The sequence below is a fragment of the Bombus impatiens genome, unplaced genomic scaffold (assembly GCF_000188095.3).
Source record: "Bombus impatiens unplaced genomic scaffold, BIMP_2.2 scf_0487, whole genome shotgun sequence".
In the NCBI taxonomy this organism is placed as follows: Eukaryota; Metazoa; Arthropoda; class Insecta; order Hymenoptera; family Apidae; genus Bombus; species Bombus impatiens.
The window spans coordinates 979,833-997,618 of NT_176906.1; the positions used below are offsets into that span (position 1 = coordinate 979,833).

The window sequence follows — 17,786 nt, forward strand, 5'->3', positions numbered from 1 at the left end:
CATACTGCTAATAAAATTTCAAAGTGTTTTATATGACATATACTTTTGTGGGTCACTGTAAGTATTTCAGAAATGTTCGCCTCGGTGGATGGAACATTGTGCGTTGTTTATCATCTGTTATTAATAAAATCTCTACAGAGAACCATGCGAATATGGAAAGCATAAATTTTCTATCATCCTTTTTTCTATCGCGTAAAATATTTCTCTTCATTCATCAACACCGTCCATTCATCTTAATTTGCTAAAGCATTTCCTGTTATCGTTCTATCGTTTCTATTCCTCACTTTCCGGGACGGAGCGACGCGTGAAAGCGATAAGAGCAACACCGACTAGGAAAATGCGAAAGATCGTTCTCTCATGGAGCAAGTATCGATCAAGATTTCGCGAGCCACGGTAATTGATTTCTCCCGTTCAATTTCCCCTGTCAATCATCGTCTTCTTACGAAACACTTTGAGATGGATTACCGAACAAATATTGCGAGAGAGTTACGCGTTACTTTCTTTGTTCGTCGCCTTTATTAACGCGAGTAACTACGTTCAAGCGTCAAAACGTCGCTGACGATATCGTGCTTCATTTACGGTATTAAAAAGAAATGGAAAAATCGCAACACATTTCCTAACCAGCTAAATATTCTTATCTGCAGATAAAAAAAAATACCTGATTTCTACAACACCTCGAGAAGCGAAAAAAAATAAAAAATAAAAAGAGGAAACTAACGTTTTTAGTTGATTGTAGAGGTTTTACGATGTCGCAATAAATTGGAAGATAAATTCATGTAGTTAAACAACGTGAATAAATCTTCCGAAGAAACATATTTCAGTTTATTATTTTTCTTCTTTTGTTACGCTTATCCCTTTCTTTTTTTTTCCTTTAATTTTCTGGTATTTATTCGACGAGATAGACACGGAGAGATCGTGGGTGAAAAACGATGCACGATCGGAAAAAAGTACGACACGGTACGGCACGGTGGTAATTATCCAGTGCTGGTTGATATGTTCACAAAAAAAATACGCCACGGTCCAAGTTCCGGGGACGTGTCATAAACAACTGACGAAGTTTCTGTAACGTTCGTTGCTCTAAAGTATATGCCGACACGCAATCATGCGCAAAGTTAAATTGACTTACGATCCATCCTGTCGGTCGCTGCTCCGAAAACTTTGGAATAAATCGTTCTTCGAAACGAGACAAAAGAGAGCAGGTCGATCTATACATGACAGAACCTGGCACCTTTTTTAACAGTTTATTGCAGCTGTAGCGACTGTGAAACGGGACGTTAAATCTGAGACAAAGATATTTCGAGAAGGTTTAACAGCCATAGTAATTGCAATTCGTGGAAACCTAAATACTTTAAGCGTAGAACGTTTAATACTAGAATTATCGAACAAACTTTTTTTCATATACTTTATACAAATTCCAGATTATAAAAAATGTATTGTTATAAGTTTGTACAATTTTTTTAGCCCATCAAGGTGCCTAATAATCTTAAAATTGCCCCACTAACGTTGCCTTCATACCTTAATAGAACTTTTCATTTACAACGCTTCTCCGTCAAGTCAAATTCTCGATTTCTTTTTCTTAACATTGTGGCTATGAAAGGGAATTCCAAGGATTCGCTTGATATTTCCTGTCGTCGTTATTTCTTTCACATAAATCCTACAATTTTATAAAATTAAAAGAAATTGGAGTATTTGTAACATCATGATAAATGTTAATAGATTAAAAAGTTATGATGATTTTGACCATTCTGGTATTACATTGACAATTCTAGTATTAAGATTTTGTCACGTTGCTAGTATTTGTTTTACGATGTTCATTGGTTGAAAATAGCATCAGTTGCGGCTGTGAATCAATGTAACGGTTTTAAACGTAGCTTTTTCAGCCGCGAGTTTCTCGGGGAGAAACGAAGGAAGAAAAGGGAGCTCGTCGATGCGAAAAATCGGAGGAAGCAGCGAAACGAACAGGTTCCCAGCGCCTGCAACCACGGCAACGAGTCGATGGAGCAGCTATCAATTACTCGTCGCCATCAAAAACCACTCTGATCTATTTTTCACGTAGCCCTCACACAGCCTCTCGTTTATGAATCGCGAACGAAACGAGGATTTGCCGAATTTCGATCAACTTCAAACGTTCTATTCAAGTAAAGCTTGAAACGCGACAAATTACGAATCATAGAGAATTTATTGGTTTTTATCGACTTTGAGAAATGTTTTTGGTGCCTGCTTTTTAACATTTAAGAAATCACCTTGGAGCAGAGATTTTATTATTTTCTTAGCGAAGACGAAGAGAGAGAATTAGGCGGATAAATTTAGTAGATAAATCGAGCTCTGACTGTGAGAAATTATGCGATTACGTTTTTTCGTTTCAGTGAAGAATATATTTCTTCTTTGTTCCCGGCAAAGCTATTTTACATGAAAGATTCTCTAATCAAGACCAGCTTTCTTTCTCAACATAGTTAAATAGGAAGAACTGTAATCGCCAATCAGATTAAAAGTCTAAATGGTATTTCAGCTATGCGAAGAACTACTCTCTAATCCTATGATATATCAAAAATTCTACGTATCTCTGTGTAATAAATACGTTAAAAGGAAGACATATGATGGATTTATATTTCGCTTTACAATTTACGATTATTAAGTCACTTAAGGAACGAGACTCGAGGATTCGAGAATAATTTTATTGTTATCTATTAAGAAATGATAGCGGCGTGGCAGAAAGAAATCAGAACTGAAGGAGTATAATTTTGCCTGAACTCACCAGGGCATTTCTGACGGCTACCAATTTGTCTCCAACGACAAGACGGCCCTCTACTTGCGCGGCGCCGCCCTCCATAATTTTCGTTACGTAGATTCCATTGTCACCAGGTATATGCTGATTGCCAATACCTCCAGCGATACTGAAACCGAGGCCCTTGCTACCCTTAATTAGCTCGATTTCGATCAGCTGCGTGTGCCTCCGTCGACGTACGTACTGAAAATTAATTGAAGCATCCGTTACATCATCTATGCATATAACATCAAACACATGCTCTTAAAAATACAAAATTACTTTACAACATTTTTTTACAGACTTTGTAACGATTCCTTGAGATTGGAATGAAAAGCAAGATCCCATTTTTCCAAATTCGATCAGATTAAATTAATTAAATCAAACAAAGTTTATGGGAGTGGTTCTTTATTCACAAAAAATTCGCTCACGTGAGAAGCGCAACAATGAATGGATCTAATTAAACTAACAATTTTTTGCTAACAACACCTACTATCGTTTAACCAGAACGTTTATAAATTGAATTAATCGTCCTTCTTTTTAAAATAACCGATTAAAGGTCAATACTTATCAGGAAATCGTAGACCAGTGAGTTACGGTGTACTGAGGCAAAGTTAAGATTCGTCGTTCGGAACGAGCGCCATTAAATTTTGAGAAATTAAATGGAGCGTTACATCGAGGACAATTAAGATTTCACTTTCACGGCAAGGACCGTGCTTCGTTTACCGCGGTGTACCGAAACGCTACATGACATAAATTTAATTAAATCGGCCCGGTAGGAAATGTTGTTAAAGTTTCACTAACGTTAAGCCTCCTCTTAAGGGTCCACGCTTCGAGGATATTGCATAGGGGGCTAGCAGTGAAATAATAATATCCAGCCCGTAAACGCTTTTATGCTTACCTCCGTACCTGTTCCCTAGCCACTTGGAAAAGGTTAATAACGCAGGTGAGCGAGTGTACAAACGAGAAGAAAAAAGAAGAAACGTGTCGTAAAGAGGACAAGAGGGAGAGAAACGTATCAAGATCGAAAGAACGAAGAACGCATTCGAAAATGCGTGTTTAAAAAAAGGAGGATAAAAGGATAAAAACAATATTTCCCAGAATGCAGCAGGATTTTAGATTAAATACCGGGTTACTGCATCGCGCGGAAATTTATTCGGCTCGCATTTCGCGCGCCACAGTAGCACGCTCAACTCGTCCATTCACATGCTAACGCGCTCAACGGTCCGCGAGTTTTTTTTAAATTTTTCGGTTCTTGGTTCGTGGTCGAAGCTTACGATGATGCGTTGTGAAATTAATTTATTATTTCCGACGTACAAAAAAGCCGACGTTTATTTTATTTCATTCCTGCGCTGGTTTCTAAATGATCGTTTGATCGTTAGAACCGGAATATCGCCCTTTCTTTTTCTTTTTATATTTTATTTTCGAGGTTCTAAAAGAAGAGATATCGCGAGAGCTAGGGAAACGCAAACGCCGAGCATTATTTCGCGGAGGGATGAGAGGGAATCTCGGTTTTCCGCAAGATATACAGCCGGCATTGTCGTCGACCGCGATTATCTCGCGTCGAGCTACCAGATAATAATTGGACGTCTAAAACGGATTCTTTCCAGCAGACGCGGCTTCATTGTTTGGAGAGATCTTTCAAATCTCGCGCCAATTATTGCTATTTCTTTCCTTTGTGTTCTTTAATCGGCGCCATTAACAATTTTGAAAACGATGCGTAGGATATGAAAATCGTTTGAATAATTTTGCGCCGTAGAGCCAGTCATAGTTGATCAATACATTGATCTACTCCATAAATTGAAAAGTACAGATAAGCGTGTAATTACGTAATGAAATTGAAAAATTAATAAAAAGTTGCGTTGAATCGATTTGTCTTCTAGAAGGCTCACATATTATTTAGGAATTATTTTTAAACAAGTATAATAAAAACTAGGTCAACATCTTATGGTAGATAAATTGTTTTACTTGTTATATACATGAAAAAACAATAAAATAAAAAATATAAACTTACTAGTTTAACGGTATTTCCTGCTCGTTTGAGCGCATCGACGGCTGCCGCGTGTTGTACGTCAACAACGGAAACGTCGTTCACCTGGAGTATCGTGTCGTTGACGCGTAGACGACCGTCTCCGGACGCGGCACCGCCCGGTATAAGTTTCGTGATGTAAATGGCAGTGTCGTTGCCGAAGTGTGGATTGTCTGTGCCCCCGGCAATGCTGAAGCCAAGTCCAGCACCACCCCTTTCGAGTACAATCTCCTCGTACTCCCAGTCATCGTCTCCGTTGACCTGTTATTAAATCGTATTCACGTTAGTAAAACTTCGAAATACATTGCAACTCATCATTTCATCACAATTCGATATATTCAGTTGTCCCAAAAATTTCTTTCATTTTATAATAGATGCACAACATTTTTTGTTTTGTATTATTTCATTGAATTATGTACGATCCATTTTGTTCTATTGGAACAAATCGAAAGAAACTTTTGGAACAACTGAATATATATTATTCTCTTTTACGTCTGTATACCTGCAATAAAATTCGATCTATTTCTGTAGTAAAGCTAAAAATCTTATATCACTACTAAAACTAAAAATTCCATCATAGGCAGTTTATTCGTTGAAAAACTACCGAAACAAAAACCATTATTATCGATACCTGTAGCGTTAAATTCAAATTAATATTTTTTATATTAAAGTGAAAAACAATTCTGTATCAAAAAGATTCTCGTGGAAATTTTCTCTTTTAGAATGTGCATCATTTACTATTGCAATTCAATTTTTTAATCAAGTAGTGAAATAATTTGGATCGCATTGGAGATATACAGATATGAAAAATAATCGAAATTAGAACGAGTGACAGGATGGTAACATTAACACTAGAACTACCGGCATTGGAGACGTAGCTCTCTCTACCAAAGTCACTCGAAATGACCAGTCTTTAAAAAATACGTAATAATAGAATATTTTTATATTTATTGATTTATTATTATCCTATACAAGGAACTCCATGTTCTGAGATCATAAAAACTATATAATAACAACTTTAATAATAACAATAAGTACAATAATGAAGAATATTCAATACCAAAACCTTTGGTAACAAGAATATTAAAATAAATTTCCATTGGTAGATATAATAAGTATAATATAATAATAAGCATAATAAGCGTAATAGAATAAATAAAATACAAATATAATTTAAATTATTAGGTACAAAATTTATCATTCATCACATTTCTTACAAACGTAAACTTTCTTCTGTGTGCATTTTTCGCAAATATATTTTTTACAAAGATTACAAATGGCGCTGGTCTTATTATTATTACAGTACCGCATCTGACACCATTTGCGAGAATAAGGTGAGTTCTTTGACGTACTTCGGATCTCAGATGCTCTATGTTCTATCCATGATTTTTCATTGTCAGCGGCAAGTTCATCTACTAATTGAAACATAAAATCTTTTCTGGATATCTGCTCACCTGTGGTTTTCTTATATAAAATTCAGGCAATTATGTCAGCTAAATCTAAAATATTAAAAAATACTTGAAGTGGCCATCTTCTTGATCCCGATTTCACGCTATATTTTTTTACCATTTGGTTTGCTATATCTACTCCAAATTTTGTTTTATTATAAAATTAGACCATTTCAGGTAGCTCCTTTTCGCTTTTTCCTAAATAAGGAAATCCATTTACAACATACTTTGTTTGAACATCAGATGCTAGCCAAAATTTAATTCCGAATTTGCCAAGTTTATTCGGTAAATATTGCGTAAACCTGCATTTGTCTTTGGTTGGGAAAAGTAGTTCGTCTATTGTAATGTTTGCACTAGGTTTATAGTATATATTTGACTGTTTTCAATAAACTTATCCCATACGGACGATATTAGTGCAAATTTGTTATTTTTCAAACGTTGATTTCTATCATCTTTTTTGTCGAATCGAATAAATGTCAATATTTCAACAAACTCATTCCGACTCATTGTGCTGGAAAAGAAGCTTGATCCCCATTTTGTATTCCACAAATATGAAAGTTTCAAATTTTTCGCTTCGTATGCTCCCCGTACAATATTCTAAGGAATGCTTTCAATTTTGTTTCTATAAGGATCCATTTTTTACCCAAAACTCGAGAGGCTTCTGATTCGGTGCAAGATATACGTTGCAACATATGGCTGTCGATCAGTAAGGAAAATGCGCTAATTACTTTATCTTTCATGATATTTTTTTGGATATCATGTGGGCTGGATGTGTCTTTGAATATATTGTGCAAGGGTAATCTCCCAGAAGCTGACCCTTCTTGAATTATTTCCCACTTGGTTCCGTTTACGGCAATTTCATTTGGACTAACTTGTACACTTTCAGTTTCACTTTCAGAACTTGAAAGCACCCGAGCACGTCTTTTGCGTACATTCAAGATGTTCTTTTACTCACTTTCTGAGGTCTCATTTTCTTTGTCACTAATGTCACTATTACTGTTATCACTACAAATTTCAATTTCTTTTCCCCCTGATTCAGAGAATTCACTATCTTCGATATCAGAGCATTCCATTGGTATCCTTTTCAGTTTTTGCAACAATTCGAATGCTTCCATTTTCAAGACTTGTAAAATATTGCTTTATAAAACGAGAAATCAAGTCTTATTCCAACGACTGTGCTCTACAGAATGACCGGTCAGTTTGACCGATACTGGTGTAAGTAGCCATGATACAAAATTACTTTCATTCTAAATGAATAAAACAAAATTAAAGTTTATTATATTATTCCTTTAGCTATCCCTGCAAAAGTCATTACATCATTGCGGAGAAAACATATAACATGAAGTAGGAATTTTAAGATAAAGTTGACAAACAAGTCATTTTGACCGGCGTGGTAGTTCTAGTGTTCAGACGCAGGAAGAATTCAGTGCAATACAAAGGAAAAGGTAGATTACATCGGCAATCCAGCACGGGTCAGTTCCTAATTACATGAGGGACTAAGCTTCCCGCAGAGCGAAGGAGTTAACTGGCTAATTGATTTTGAGGCCCGCAGAGGAGTAGATTAGGTCACGGATCTGGATCGATTGTGGTAGAGTTACGGTAGTTATCGCGAGAATGCTGATATTGTTCAACAATGTTATAATCCGTCACGCCTCTACGCTTATCACGGTACGAGATTAATAGAGGAATCCCTCACAATAGAGAAGCAAACGAACTTCGCTCCTTTCAACAAGCTTTCGTAGACGGATTTTAAAAATCTCCGTACTTCCTGCTTACAACAGTTTGAACGAATCACATTTCTCATTCAATCACATGGAAAACACGAATACAGCATTTTCCCGAAGGAAACAAAAACATCTTCAATCGCAATATTTCACAGAATTAACCAATATTTCGCATGAATCACTGTTCTCGATTTTGAAACGAAAAACTGCCAATTCCACGAATGAGAAGTCACATGTTTCAATACATCCAACAAAATGTTCAACCATTTTTCCCTACACACTAAGGTACTACGCTAAGGTTTAATTATTCCTAAGAGCCCATCGATGACTCAGCCTCAAACAAAAACAACCATTTACCACTCTATATATCTAACCTAATACGTACTCCATTCAAGGCAGAATAGGATCAACCTAACAGAGAAGCCTCGAGCACGACACGCATGCCGAAATGCATTCCGCGTACCAGTTGGGGTATCGCGATGATTCGCGTGCAATCACGAACTCTACGATAGATTTGATGCACCCGGTTGTATCAGCCCATATTGCCTGCGGAATCGTGAATTAATCGTCTCCGAATTACCATTCTATGAAGACCAGCCCCGGACAGATGGAACGCCGTAAGGGTCGTTACCGGAAATCCCTGTTACTCCCGGTAACAGAGCCCGATTTAGGTGGTACGTTGATGTTACGATGCAATTATGCTAGTGGACTGTCGCTCGACTAATCGACGATTAGCGACTGTGTCATAGTGAATGCCATTGTTAATTAATCTGACTGCGTGTGCGCTTAGAAGAAGATCAGTTCGCTGTCACAGACGATATTGGTCGTAATGTCCGTGTCGGGCGATAAGCGTGTGAAATATCATGATATAACGGTGAACTGTCTGACGTACGTGAAACAAGATGTGAGGCATAAGTGTGATGGATAAAAACAGTTTAAAATTGATGCTCGTGAGTAGAAGTATTAATAGCTTTTGAATTGGATATTTTATGCAACGTTGAAAATAGTCGACTGAGAAACCTATTGATTAGGGAAGACGAGTTAATTCGTCATTTTAGATCGTCAATTTTTTGGCTAAGATTTTTTAGAGCGGAGCTGTTATTGTTTCTTCGTCGAAAGTTTCTTTTGAACTAATTTGTGGATTGTAAAATTGTTGATATCGCTTTTCACAGCAACCCTCATACAACTTTTTCAAAATTTCAACTCACATATATCAGGAAGTTATAAGAATATTCTGATTATTCGTGATTTATAATGAGATTCTGATACCTTTGTCATAAATTTTCTTAACATTCAATATATGTGATGTACAGTACATTTCCCTTTCCTTTAAAGTGATTAATCGTTAATTGATGGTAGAACATTTAGTGTATAATACTGGTCTGTCAAGTTGTAACTTTGAAAACACAATATGTCATGTACAATCAAACATAAAACGTAAATTTACCATTTTATGGGGCCCGTTTACCATGGTAGTCGTCATCGTGTGTACTGAGCCACTGTTGTCAGCAACATTTTAAAACACCGACAGCAAAATAACGACGCCTAGGGGTAAGTACGATATTTTTAGTTCACATTCACCGAGTCCACTCGAACAACATACCAGATATCGATGTCCGCGTGTCACTACTTTTATCGCACTATCACATACCGAAACGCTTGAAAATCTCGTTCACTTTGACACTGAAACGCCTGCCACGAAGGTTCGTTCAATGCAGTTGCAACCCGTTTTTCGTTTCAGCTCGAGAGAAAATCTGCAACGCGGGAGCTCTTCCTGGCGCGATGAAAATAATGCATAAATCACGCGGATTATTTATGACGCGGCGCCACAGCAACGTATTATCAAGTAATAATCAGTATCGGCGCGTTGCGTAATACCGTGGAAAATTCACGTTGGGAGCAGAGATTAATACGCTGCTGACGTTTGCATAAATCCTTGCAGCTACTTTAAACGTGTCGTGATACCGCTACGGGAATATCTTTCGGTCCGAATATTCGCAAATTTTCCAAACTTGTGCCTCAAAATTCGAGAACGATGAAGTATAGTTCCCTAGTCTACGTCACGTTTCTCGGTATGTTTAAAATAGGAAAATTCCAAGAGCTTCACCTTATGATCACTAAATATATCTCAAACAACAGATGCGAACGTTGCATGAAGTTTAGCGACGCGACAAAGTTCATCGTAAAATAAACTCCACGTGAATTCGATCGTATTACACAATCAAACCGCTCGAAGACGAACTCGTATGTCTAAACTTTAGCGATTGAAACATGGACGAGACGGACTTCCTTGAAGGCTGGAAAACGCGAAACTGCGACAGTTCTGTCAGGACGAGCAAGAAGTAACGTTATTCGGTCCCGTTCTCGTTCCCGCGGAGCGTCACACGCTCGAAACTGGCGACCGTCTCGCCCGCGACTCGACTGTGCTCGCTCGCTCGCTCGCTCACGCAGGTTCGCGTTCGCGCCGCGCCAGTCATCGCTATTATAATATTAGACCAGTAGCCGGCTATTTCCAACCGACTGTGAAAATATACCAACGGCACGCGTGCTGCACGAAGAAGAGACGGCCACGGTGAAACAAACGTTTCGTGGTCAGTCACACGGCTCGCCAGCGAGCTATCGAGATTTATGGTTCCGTCGATCGATCGTGAAAACTCGTGCGAGCATTCGACGAGATACCGCGTGTCTGTTGATTTCCGTTTTCAATTTTTACGTAATTTTGTACTCCTGGTGTATGTTCTTTACGCGTCCGGCTTATTGGTTCCGGGTTTCTTTTCCAGAACAGACTGATTATTTTAAGAATAATGGAAAATACATAAAAATTACCTAGGAAAGTAGTTTCACGACAATTTAATTTGTTTAGTGAGTATCAGCTATGAGAATTAGGTATGATTCGAATTATAAATAGAAATAAGAGGATAATAGTGGAACAGAAATTATTCAATTCGCGCGGTATTTGGTTTGTATCCATTATAAATAAGAAATTAAGATGTTTATAGTAAACCATAGTAACCAGAGTAGGGATGTTTATGCAAATTCACATTTCTATGGATGAAACTCATATAAAGATTAGTTTCAGTCTCTAAGTATCATAAGCAGTATTTTGGATATCCCTGCACATTATATGTATTCTGTACATCTGTGTATATCTATGTTTTTATACGTTTAAATTTCCCATAAACGCATAATAGATATATGCATATCGCTACACACGAGGCACAAATGACATTCGAAGTCTGATAAGCAAAAGAATCGGATCTAATGCACGAACCCGACTCGTGGATGCGCATTTTAGCTTTAACATCGCGAGCCTAGCTCGCACAAAAAGAAAAACTCACGATAACATCAGAAAGAACCTTTATGAAATTTGGAATACATACATTTCTTAAAGATTATGATCTAAAAGCATTTTGTAGAATTTGTCTATTATACAATTGCACACGATTACTTTGTATCCTATCAATCTCCAGTGCGCAAGCAAATATTCTATTACCAGAATACGATACTCCGAAATGAATACACTCTGAATTCCTATAACAATAAGCAACTCGTTATGCATAATATAGATCATGTACTTCAAATATACAACGAGAGATCAAAATAATGACATTAAAGGTTCAATAAATAAGTTTCACAGATTGATGGATTACCAATTGGTGGTTCAATGGCTCGATTCTGCCAAGCAACGGATTAATTGAGGCACGCCGGTAATTCCGTTAGTAGAATTTGCGGAAGTTCGTCAGGGAGGGTATCCACGTGCGTTACGTGGATACGACGTTCAAAACCGACACGGTGGTCCCGGAATCTTGGCTCGAGAAACTCCAACGGTCCGAGTCCGTGCCGTTCGTATTTCGAATTAACATCGCGACTCCGAACCCACGGCTATATTCGTTGGCCTTTGTTGGAACGCACGACTCGGTGGAACATGGGTAAAGATAGCCACATTTCGTGGCAAATACTCGTGGTTTCGGGTCACGATGACCTTGAAAGTAATTATCGACCATTGCACGAATCGGTACAAACGAATGTCTCCTCGAGTCTGCATTTACTGAAATTTTCTCAACGTATTAATTTCGTATTTTTATTTGATTAGTGGAATTTACGCAACTGATATTTTATTTACTTACGCTGGGCGTAGCTGCCGTTAAAAAATTGTTATCCTTCGCTGAACAGTCGAGAAGTTTAAAAAGAGTTGAATCGTAACTTTTAAATGTTGTGCGAGTTAAAAAGGATTCGAAGCAAACTCCGAATGCGATTTTAAGGTATTCTTATCGTATTTCGTAGTAAGAAATGTAATGTGTACTATCGCTATAGATAAAATCTTATTTCTATGTAGAATGTAGATAAATCATAATGATTATCGAGATTTCCGCAATACCAACGTAAATTGTAACTAGTTAAACCTTCCAATTCAACGTTTAATTAACTTGTAGATATCATTCTGCCGCAACTGCCATTTTGGAGAACAATACAATTTTCAGGAAACTACGCAGAATTCCTGTCAGAGATCACATCGTTTACTGGTCTCTGAAAAGTTTATAGACAGCGTGATTTCTACGACGTGGTTCAACGCAGTCAACGTGCTTTAACGACGATTGAAATTACCGAGTGTATCCGACGGGAATATCTCTGGATCTCGCTCTCGACGTCATAAATAGCAGATTCATCTAAAAAGGAGTTGCAAGCTGGCAAACGCGTTATTAAGGACGAGTTGACGCTTTAAAACCATCGAGCTATTCAGCCGCCACGCTGCATGCAAACTCTGGAATTATGTAGCATCCCAACATATTCGAGTAATAGATAAATTTATGCGTTTTAAAAACACAGTAAGAATGATTGAGAGAATTTATTAAACTATTTGTATCCGCGATTGTATGATTAACTGGCTTAGGAGAATGAATCGATCAGCACACAGCCGAACGGTCCGATCATCAATGAATTTTTTACTAACGCTTTGTATATTAAGAAACTATCTATTTAGGTAACTATTCGCATCTATGCGTAGTTTACTTTCTGGCAGACCAGGAAACAAATTCAACTAACACTAATTAGAAAAAAAGTGAAAAGAATAAGACAAATCTAAAAAGTATTCTGAAAGTGATACTGCGTGTGCCGGACTATTTCGTGGTGTTATATATTTTAGAAAAATGTCAAACCTCTCTTCAAGGTTCCTTTCATCAATACTGCACGCCATAACCGTGATTCCAACTCCATTATAGGAGATAATATAAACATAAAAAGACGTCATTAAAAATGAAAAATTATGTAAATAGAGTAATCATTATAAGAATCTTTTTCTAACGAGTAACGAAGAATACAATAATTTTCGAACAATAAGACGGTTTCTTCATTATTATAATATCACGACGAAACGCAGAACTTCCTGACACTAGGCGGAATATTAATTTCACGCGTCAGAATAAATTCAGGCGACGAGAAATTTGCTTTTAAACTTAATACTTCCTCCTCGCTGGCTCGGCCAAGGCGAACATATATATTACGTCCTAAAGTAACATAAGTAACGCAAGTGCGCGCACGTAAGGTGCGTGCAAAAGGCGAGAAACCGAGTCGCGTTAAGCGGAATTAACGCGAGAGGTAACTCGAGCTGCTCGCGGTACACACAGCCACCTTTTGTCTTACGAAATTAAAATGAAAAGACTCGTTTCTTCTTATGCTCGAGGAAATAGCGCAACCCTGCACTGTTCGCCCAGCGCACGTCAAAGAGCCAGAAATATTTCATATCCGCAAGCAATAGCGAAAAGTAGCCGACATGCCTCTGTCTTCCTCCCACGCACCAAATTTCATACGTTCCTCTTGCTACTTTTATTTATTTTGTTACTTTAATTAAAATGTGCATGACGAAATGTAATTCGTGTACGAAGCTTCGTTCTCTGCGAGATATTTTTGCGAAATATGTTGAAAAGTCTGTTTAAATCAACGTCTCATATTTATATCCAACGCATGATTTTCCCTGATCAAGACGAATTAATTTTTTTATCCAAGCATCCAAATTACAAATCTACAGATTTTCATCTGAAGTAACTGAAACATTGAAGATTCACCCTATATGTAATATCGAAATTCATCAAACTAATGACGAATTCAATTCTGACTAGAATCTGCTTCAATTTTTATAGGGACTCTTTGAACAACCTAATACCTCATATCAAAAATAAACATTTATCGTCAAATTTAACTACTCTATCAGCTTCCTTCATATGTCGTTCGTTTTAAGAGAAAGGATTTACGGAGAAAGTGGCCTTGAGCCAACTGATTCTATATGTAGAATCACAGAGAATCATAACATTGAATGAACGTCGTGCGTTGCAACGTGCAAATGGAACGCATATACATATCTGCGGTCACGTGCAGGATGACACGATATTCGTTGCATCAATATTAAACATCTGCTGAGCATAGATTTGTAGCACGCATCTCCATGAAGCAATCGGGTATCGCCCCTGCACTTGACACTCGACAAGAGCCTCGAGATCAAGTAGTTCAAGTGGTTTTGCCCTGTGAATCGTATTCCCCGAATGATCATCCTCGACGTAGTATGGCTTACGTCTAGAATCATCTGCGATATTAATACATTAATATAAAAACCATTCAAATTACATCAAACTGGCTTCTCGTGAACCCTAATTACGACAAAATACTTAGCCCTTCCGAAACGATCTTCCTGGTGAATAGGGTTTATGTAACAGATTTGTTATTCTTCGAATTGTATAATTCTGTGCGTGCAACGAGGATTCTCTTAACTTTGGAGTACATTTTCCAAGAAAAGGGAGCGTTTCTTGATTCTCGTAATTATGACAGGTGGCTCGGTCTACGTTATTCAATGTTCCGTTGCAGCTGGGGCTCATAGACGACCGGAAGCAATATGCAGAGCGTGTCGCTGTTTCAATACCCTATCCGTTCGTACACGTACCGCGCCTGTGATTAAAAATTGCATTATCCTTAACCATATTGAAAAATGTTCAGTTCCACTTTGCATGTATATCTACGTTGAATAAATAAATTCAGAAAACAAATTGTAATATTATTCAATTTTTCTACCCTTTATATAATAGACATAGATCTATATAAGCATACACAATTTCATATTCGTGGAATTCTACAATTTGCGATTATCGTGTGAATTCGAAGTCACTAATGATCGCGGTACTCGTGACAGCACCAAAATTAGACAGATTCACGTGGTCACCAATCCGAAATGGGGCACGACCGAGAAACTTCATTTTGGTAGAGCGATTTCGGTCCATTAATAGCGCGCGGTCCGGTGAAAGGTCGCGCACGAAAATGTGCATGAACGTCCGGCAACGTACCAGGGAGTCGACAGCCGTACCCCGAGCGACGATCTTTCTCGCGCCTAGAAGTCGAAAAGTTTGCCGAGTTTTGCCCACGGGTACAGCTTCTGACGGACAGCCAAGGTGAGAGGCGAGGCAAACGAGATCCAAGTGCAATCCACGAAACGCGAAACTACACCCGCCTGCCGGTGACTGCTCTAACAGGCGCGGACGCATTAGCAAAATTGGAGTAACTCCAACAACAAGGCGTCGGATCGGCACTGGATTTCACGTTCAGTTTCGTTCTTCTCTCTCCTCTCTCTTAATCTTTGCTTATTCTTTTGTTCTTTCTCTTCCCTGCATCTCAGCTTCGGCTATCCAAAGGCATCTATCTCTGTGGCACCATGGACTAATTGCAACATTATACCTAGGAAAAATCGTTGTTTCGCGCGTCTACGAGCGCCGTTCTTCCGTTTCTCTATGCTTTTAATGGAGCCACCGAAGGCTTTTAACAGTCGACGCTAAAGTTTCACAGAGAAGTCGAAGTCGCGAGGATATAAAATAGTCGCGGCGAAATAAAAGATCGCTCCTTGTTGAGGAACTTCCGCGTTAAATGCCAAGTTTTCGCAGGGTTTAATAGTCGTGCGATATCGGATGAATATAAATGAAGCGTGGATTGAAAGAGGAAAGTGAAGCATATTCTCGGGTGACGCCTATTTAAACATCAGAAATAATTAAAATTAGAAGGGAATATCGAATCGTCGCGTCGGTATCGTTATTACCGACTAAAGTTGGCACGTTGATATTGCAATCAGTCTGATGCGTCTCGGACACCGTGATGGAACTTGCAAAAAGTTTACACGCGGCTTGGCAACCGGCAAACAGCAAACGTTCGTCTCTGGACACGTCGGAACAAAACGATGACCTGGCAAAGCCGCATTAATATCCTAATGGCTATTCCGATGGATCTTTCGGATAATCAACGAGAAATTTTTTCCCCTGTAAACCGAATTCCGCCTATATTTTGTCTCACAGACGAAATTCACGAATGCACGGCCGAAAAAACGAGGCGAATTACGCGACGGTCTTGCGGAAACCAGCGCGATAAACATTCATGAACGAGAGAAAATTGTTAAAATTTTGAACTAACGACGTACAGGGTAATTCTCCCTGCGAGATGTAACATTGTGTAAAAAAGTTTAATAAATTCCTTTGTGAGAAAGCACATTTGGCGGTTCTTGACGAGTAATTAAAAAATTTCGGGCATGCGGCGAGGAATCGAAAGAATTATTTTAAAGCTAGAAAAAGCAATATGTTATGTCCTGCTCTGGATCGATATTTGCTTTAGATAAGGTTTTCTAGCGTGGTAAAACGCAATTAAATTCTCAAAAAAGGTTTTCAATATTCTTCTGTTATACAATACGATGTAACGCGTATAATTAAGTTTACTTCGTTCTCTTTATACCTGTACTTACCTCTCTTTTTCTTCTCGGAAAGAAGTTAAATTTTGCGTTTAATTAGAAATATGTAGAATGAGAAAGTATGTAAATTTTGTATGAATATATGATTATTGAAACCAGTTCCAAATATACGTATTTATCTTGTAAGTATTATAAAACACGCGATGACTATTACAATAGATACAAATAAAGTGTTGTAAATTGGCAGAAATATTTCGAAATTTAAAAGATCATCTATGGTTTATATGATTTTAAACACGCAGAAACAAAATTCGAAGTTTTCAAGATAGCAACTTGAAAATATATTCATGTAACCTTCGTTTATAATTGACATATTTGAAACATCCCTTCGCAATGAACGCGATTTAGGCGAAAATATATTATAAACTTAAATCGAAGTCATTCGACAATTTGTCGGTTCACCAATGCCTGTATTCATCAACTGGTCGTTACTACGTACAACAGCGAAACACAGGTCCCGGGAACGGAAGGATTCTCCGGATCAATCAATTCTTAATCGTGTTATTCGTCCTACGATCGAATTTTCCAACATGGAAAACCGCAAGCCTCTAGGCAAAAGACGATTATAAAAATTGGATCGTTGACACGAGCCTGTCAATCACCGACTCTTCCGTTTACGTATAAAACTGGATATTCTACAAGCAGCAACAACATTTCACGATTACGAAATTGAAATATAATATGTATCCATTGTTTCCATATAATTTGAATAACGAAAGAAATCTTTTTATATATAATGTATACATATATATATATATATTACGATAATTACAGGTCACATTGAAGAAATGTGATAGGCCTATTTTTGTCGTTTTTTTTTTTTCATTTTTATGCCGCTTAATAGCTAAAATCAAGTATTTCAATACGAAATGACTGAACGAAGGAACATATATAACTTGATAGATTTGAAGATATCTGAAATTTATAATAGAAAAAATCTTTAAATAGATACAACTGTTATTAGAAAAAATGCATATATATTGCTTTTCCATTGAGTTCCTCTAAATTAAAACGCGGCGCTCAAAAAAGTTGTCTATAATTGAAAGTACTA

The 17,786-nt window shown here is 37.7% G+C and overlaps 1 protein-coding gene and 1 long non-coding RNA gene across 30 annotated transcripts in view; one reads left to right on the plus strand and one right to left on the minus strand.

The window, feature by feature from the left end:
• The window catches only part of LOC100747372 (disks large 1 tumor suppressor protein), a 537,264-nt gene that overhangs the window by 87,523 nt on the left and 431,955 nt on the right, over nt 1-17,786 (minus strand). For all 29 annotated transcript variants that reach the window (XM_012387744.3, XM_033321742.1, XM_012387743.3 and 26 more), the window contains 2 exons: nt 4,779-5,054; nt 2,756-2,968 (listed from right to left, as the gene is read on the minus strand). In XM_012387744.3, the coding sequence (XP_012243167.1) occupies nt 2,756-2,968; nt 4,779-5,054 (489 nt within the window). The remainder of the gene's footprint in view (nt 1-2,755; nt 2,969-4,778; nt 5,055-17,786) is intronic.
• LOC112213132 lies at nt 9,800-13,199 on the plus strand. The gene is made up of 2 exons (XR_004462015.1): nt 9,800-12,227; nt 12,447-13,199. It is a non-coding gene; the product is annotated as an uncharacterized LOC112213132 (long non-coding RNA).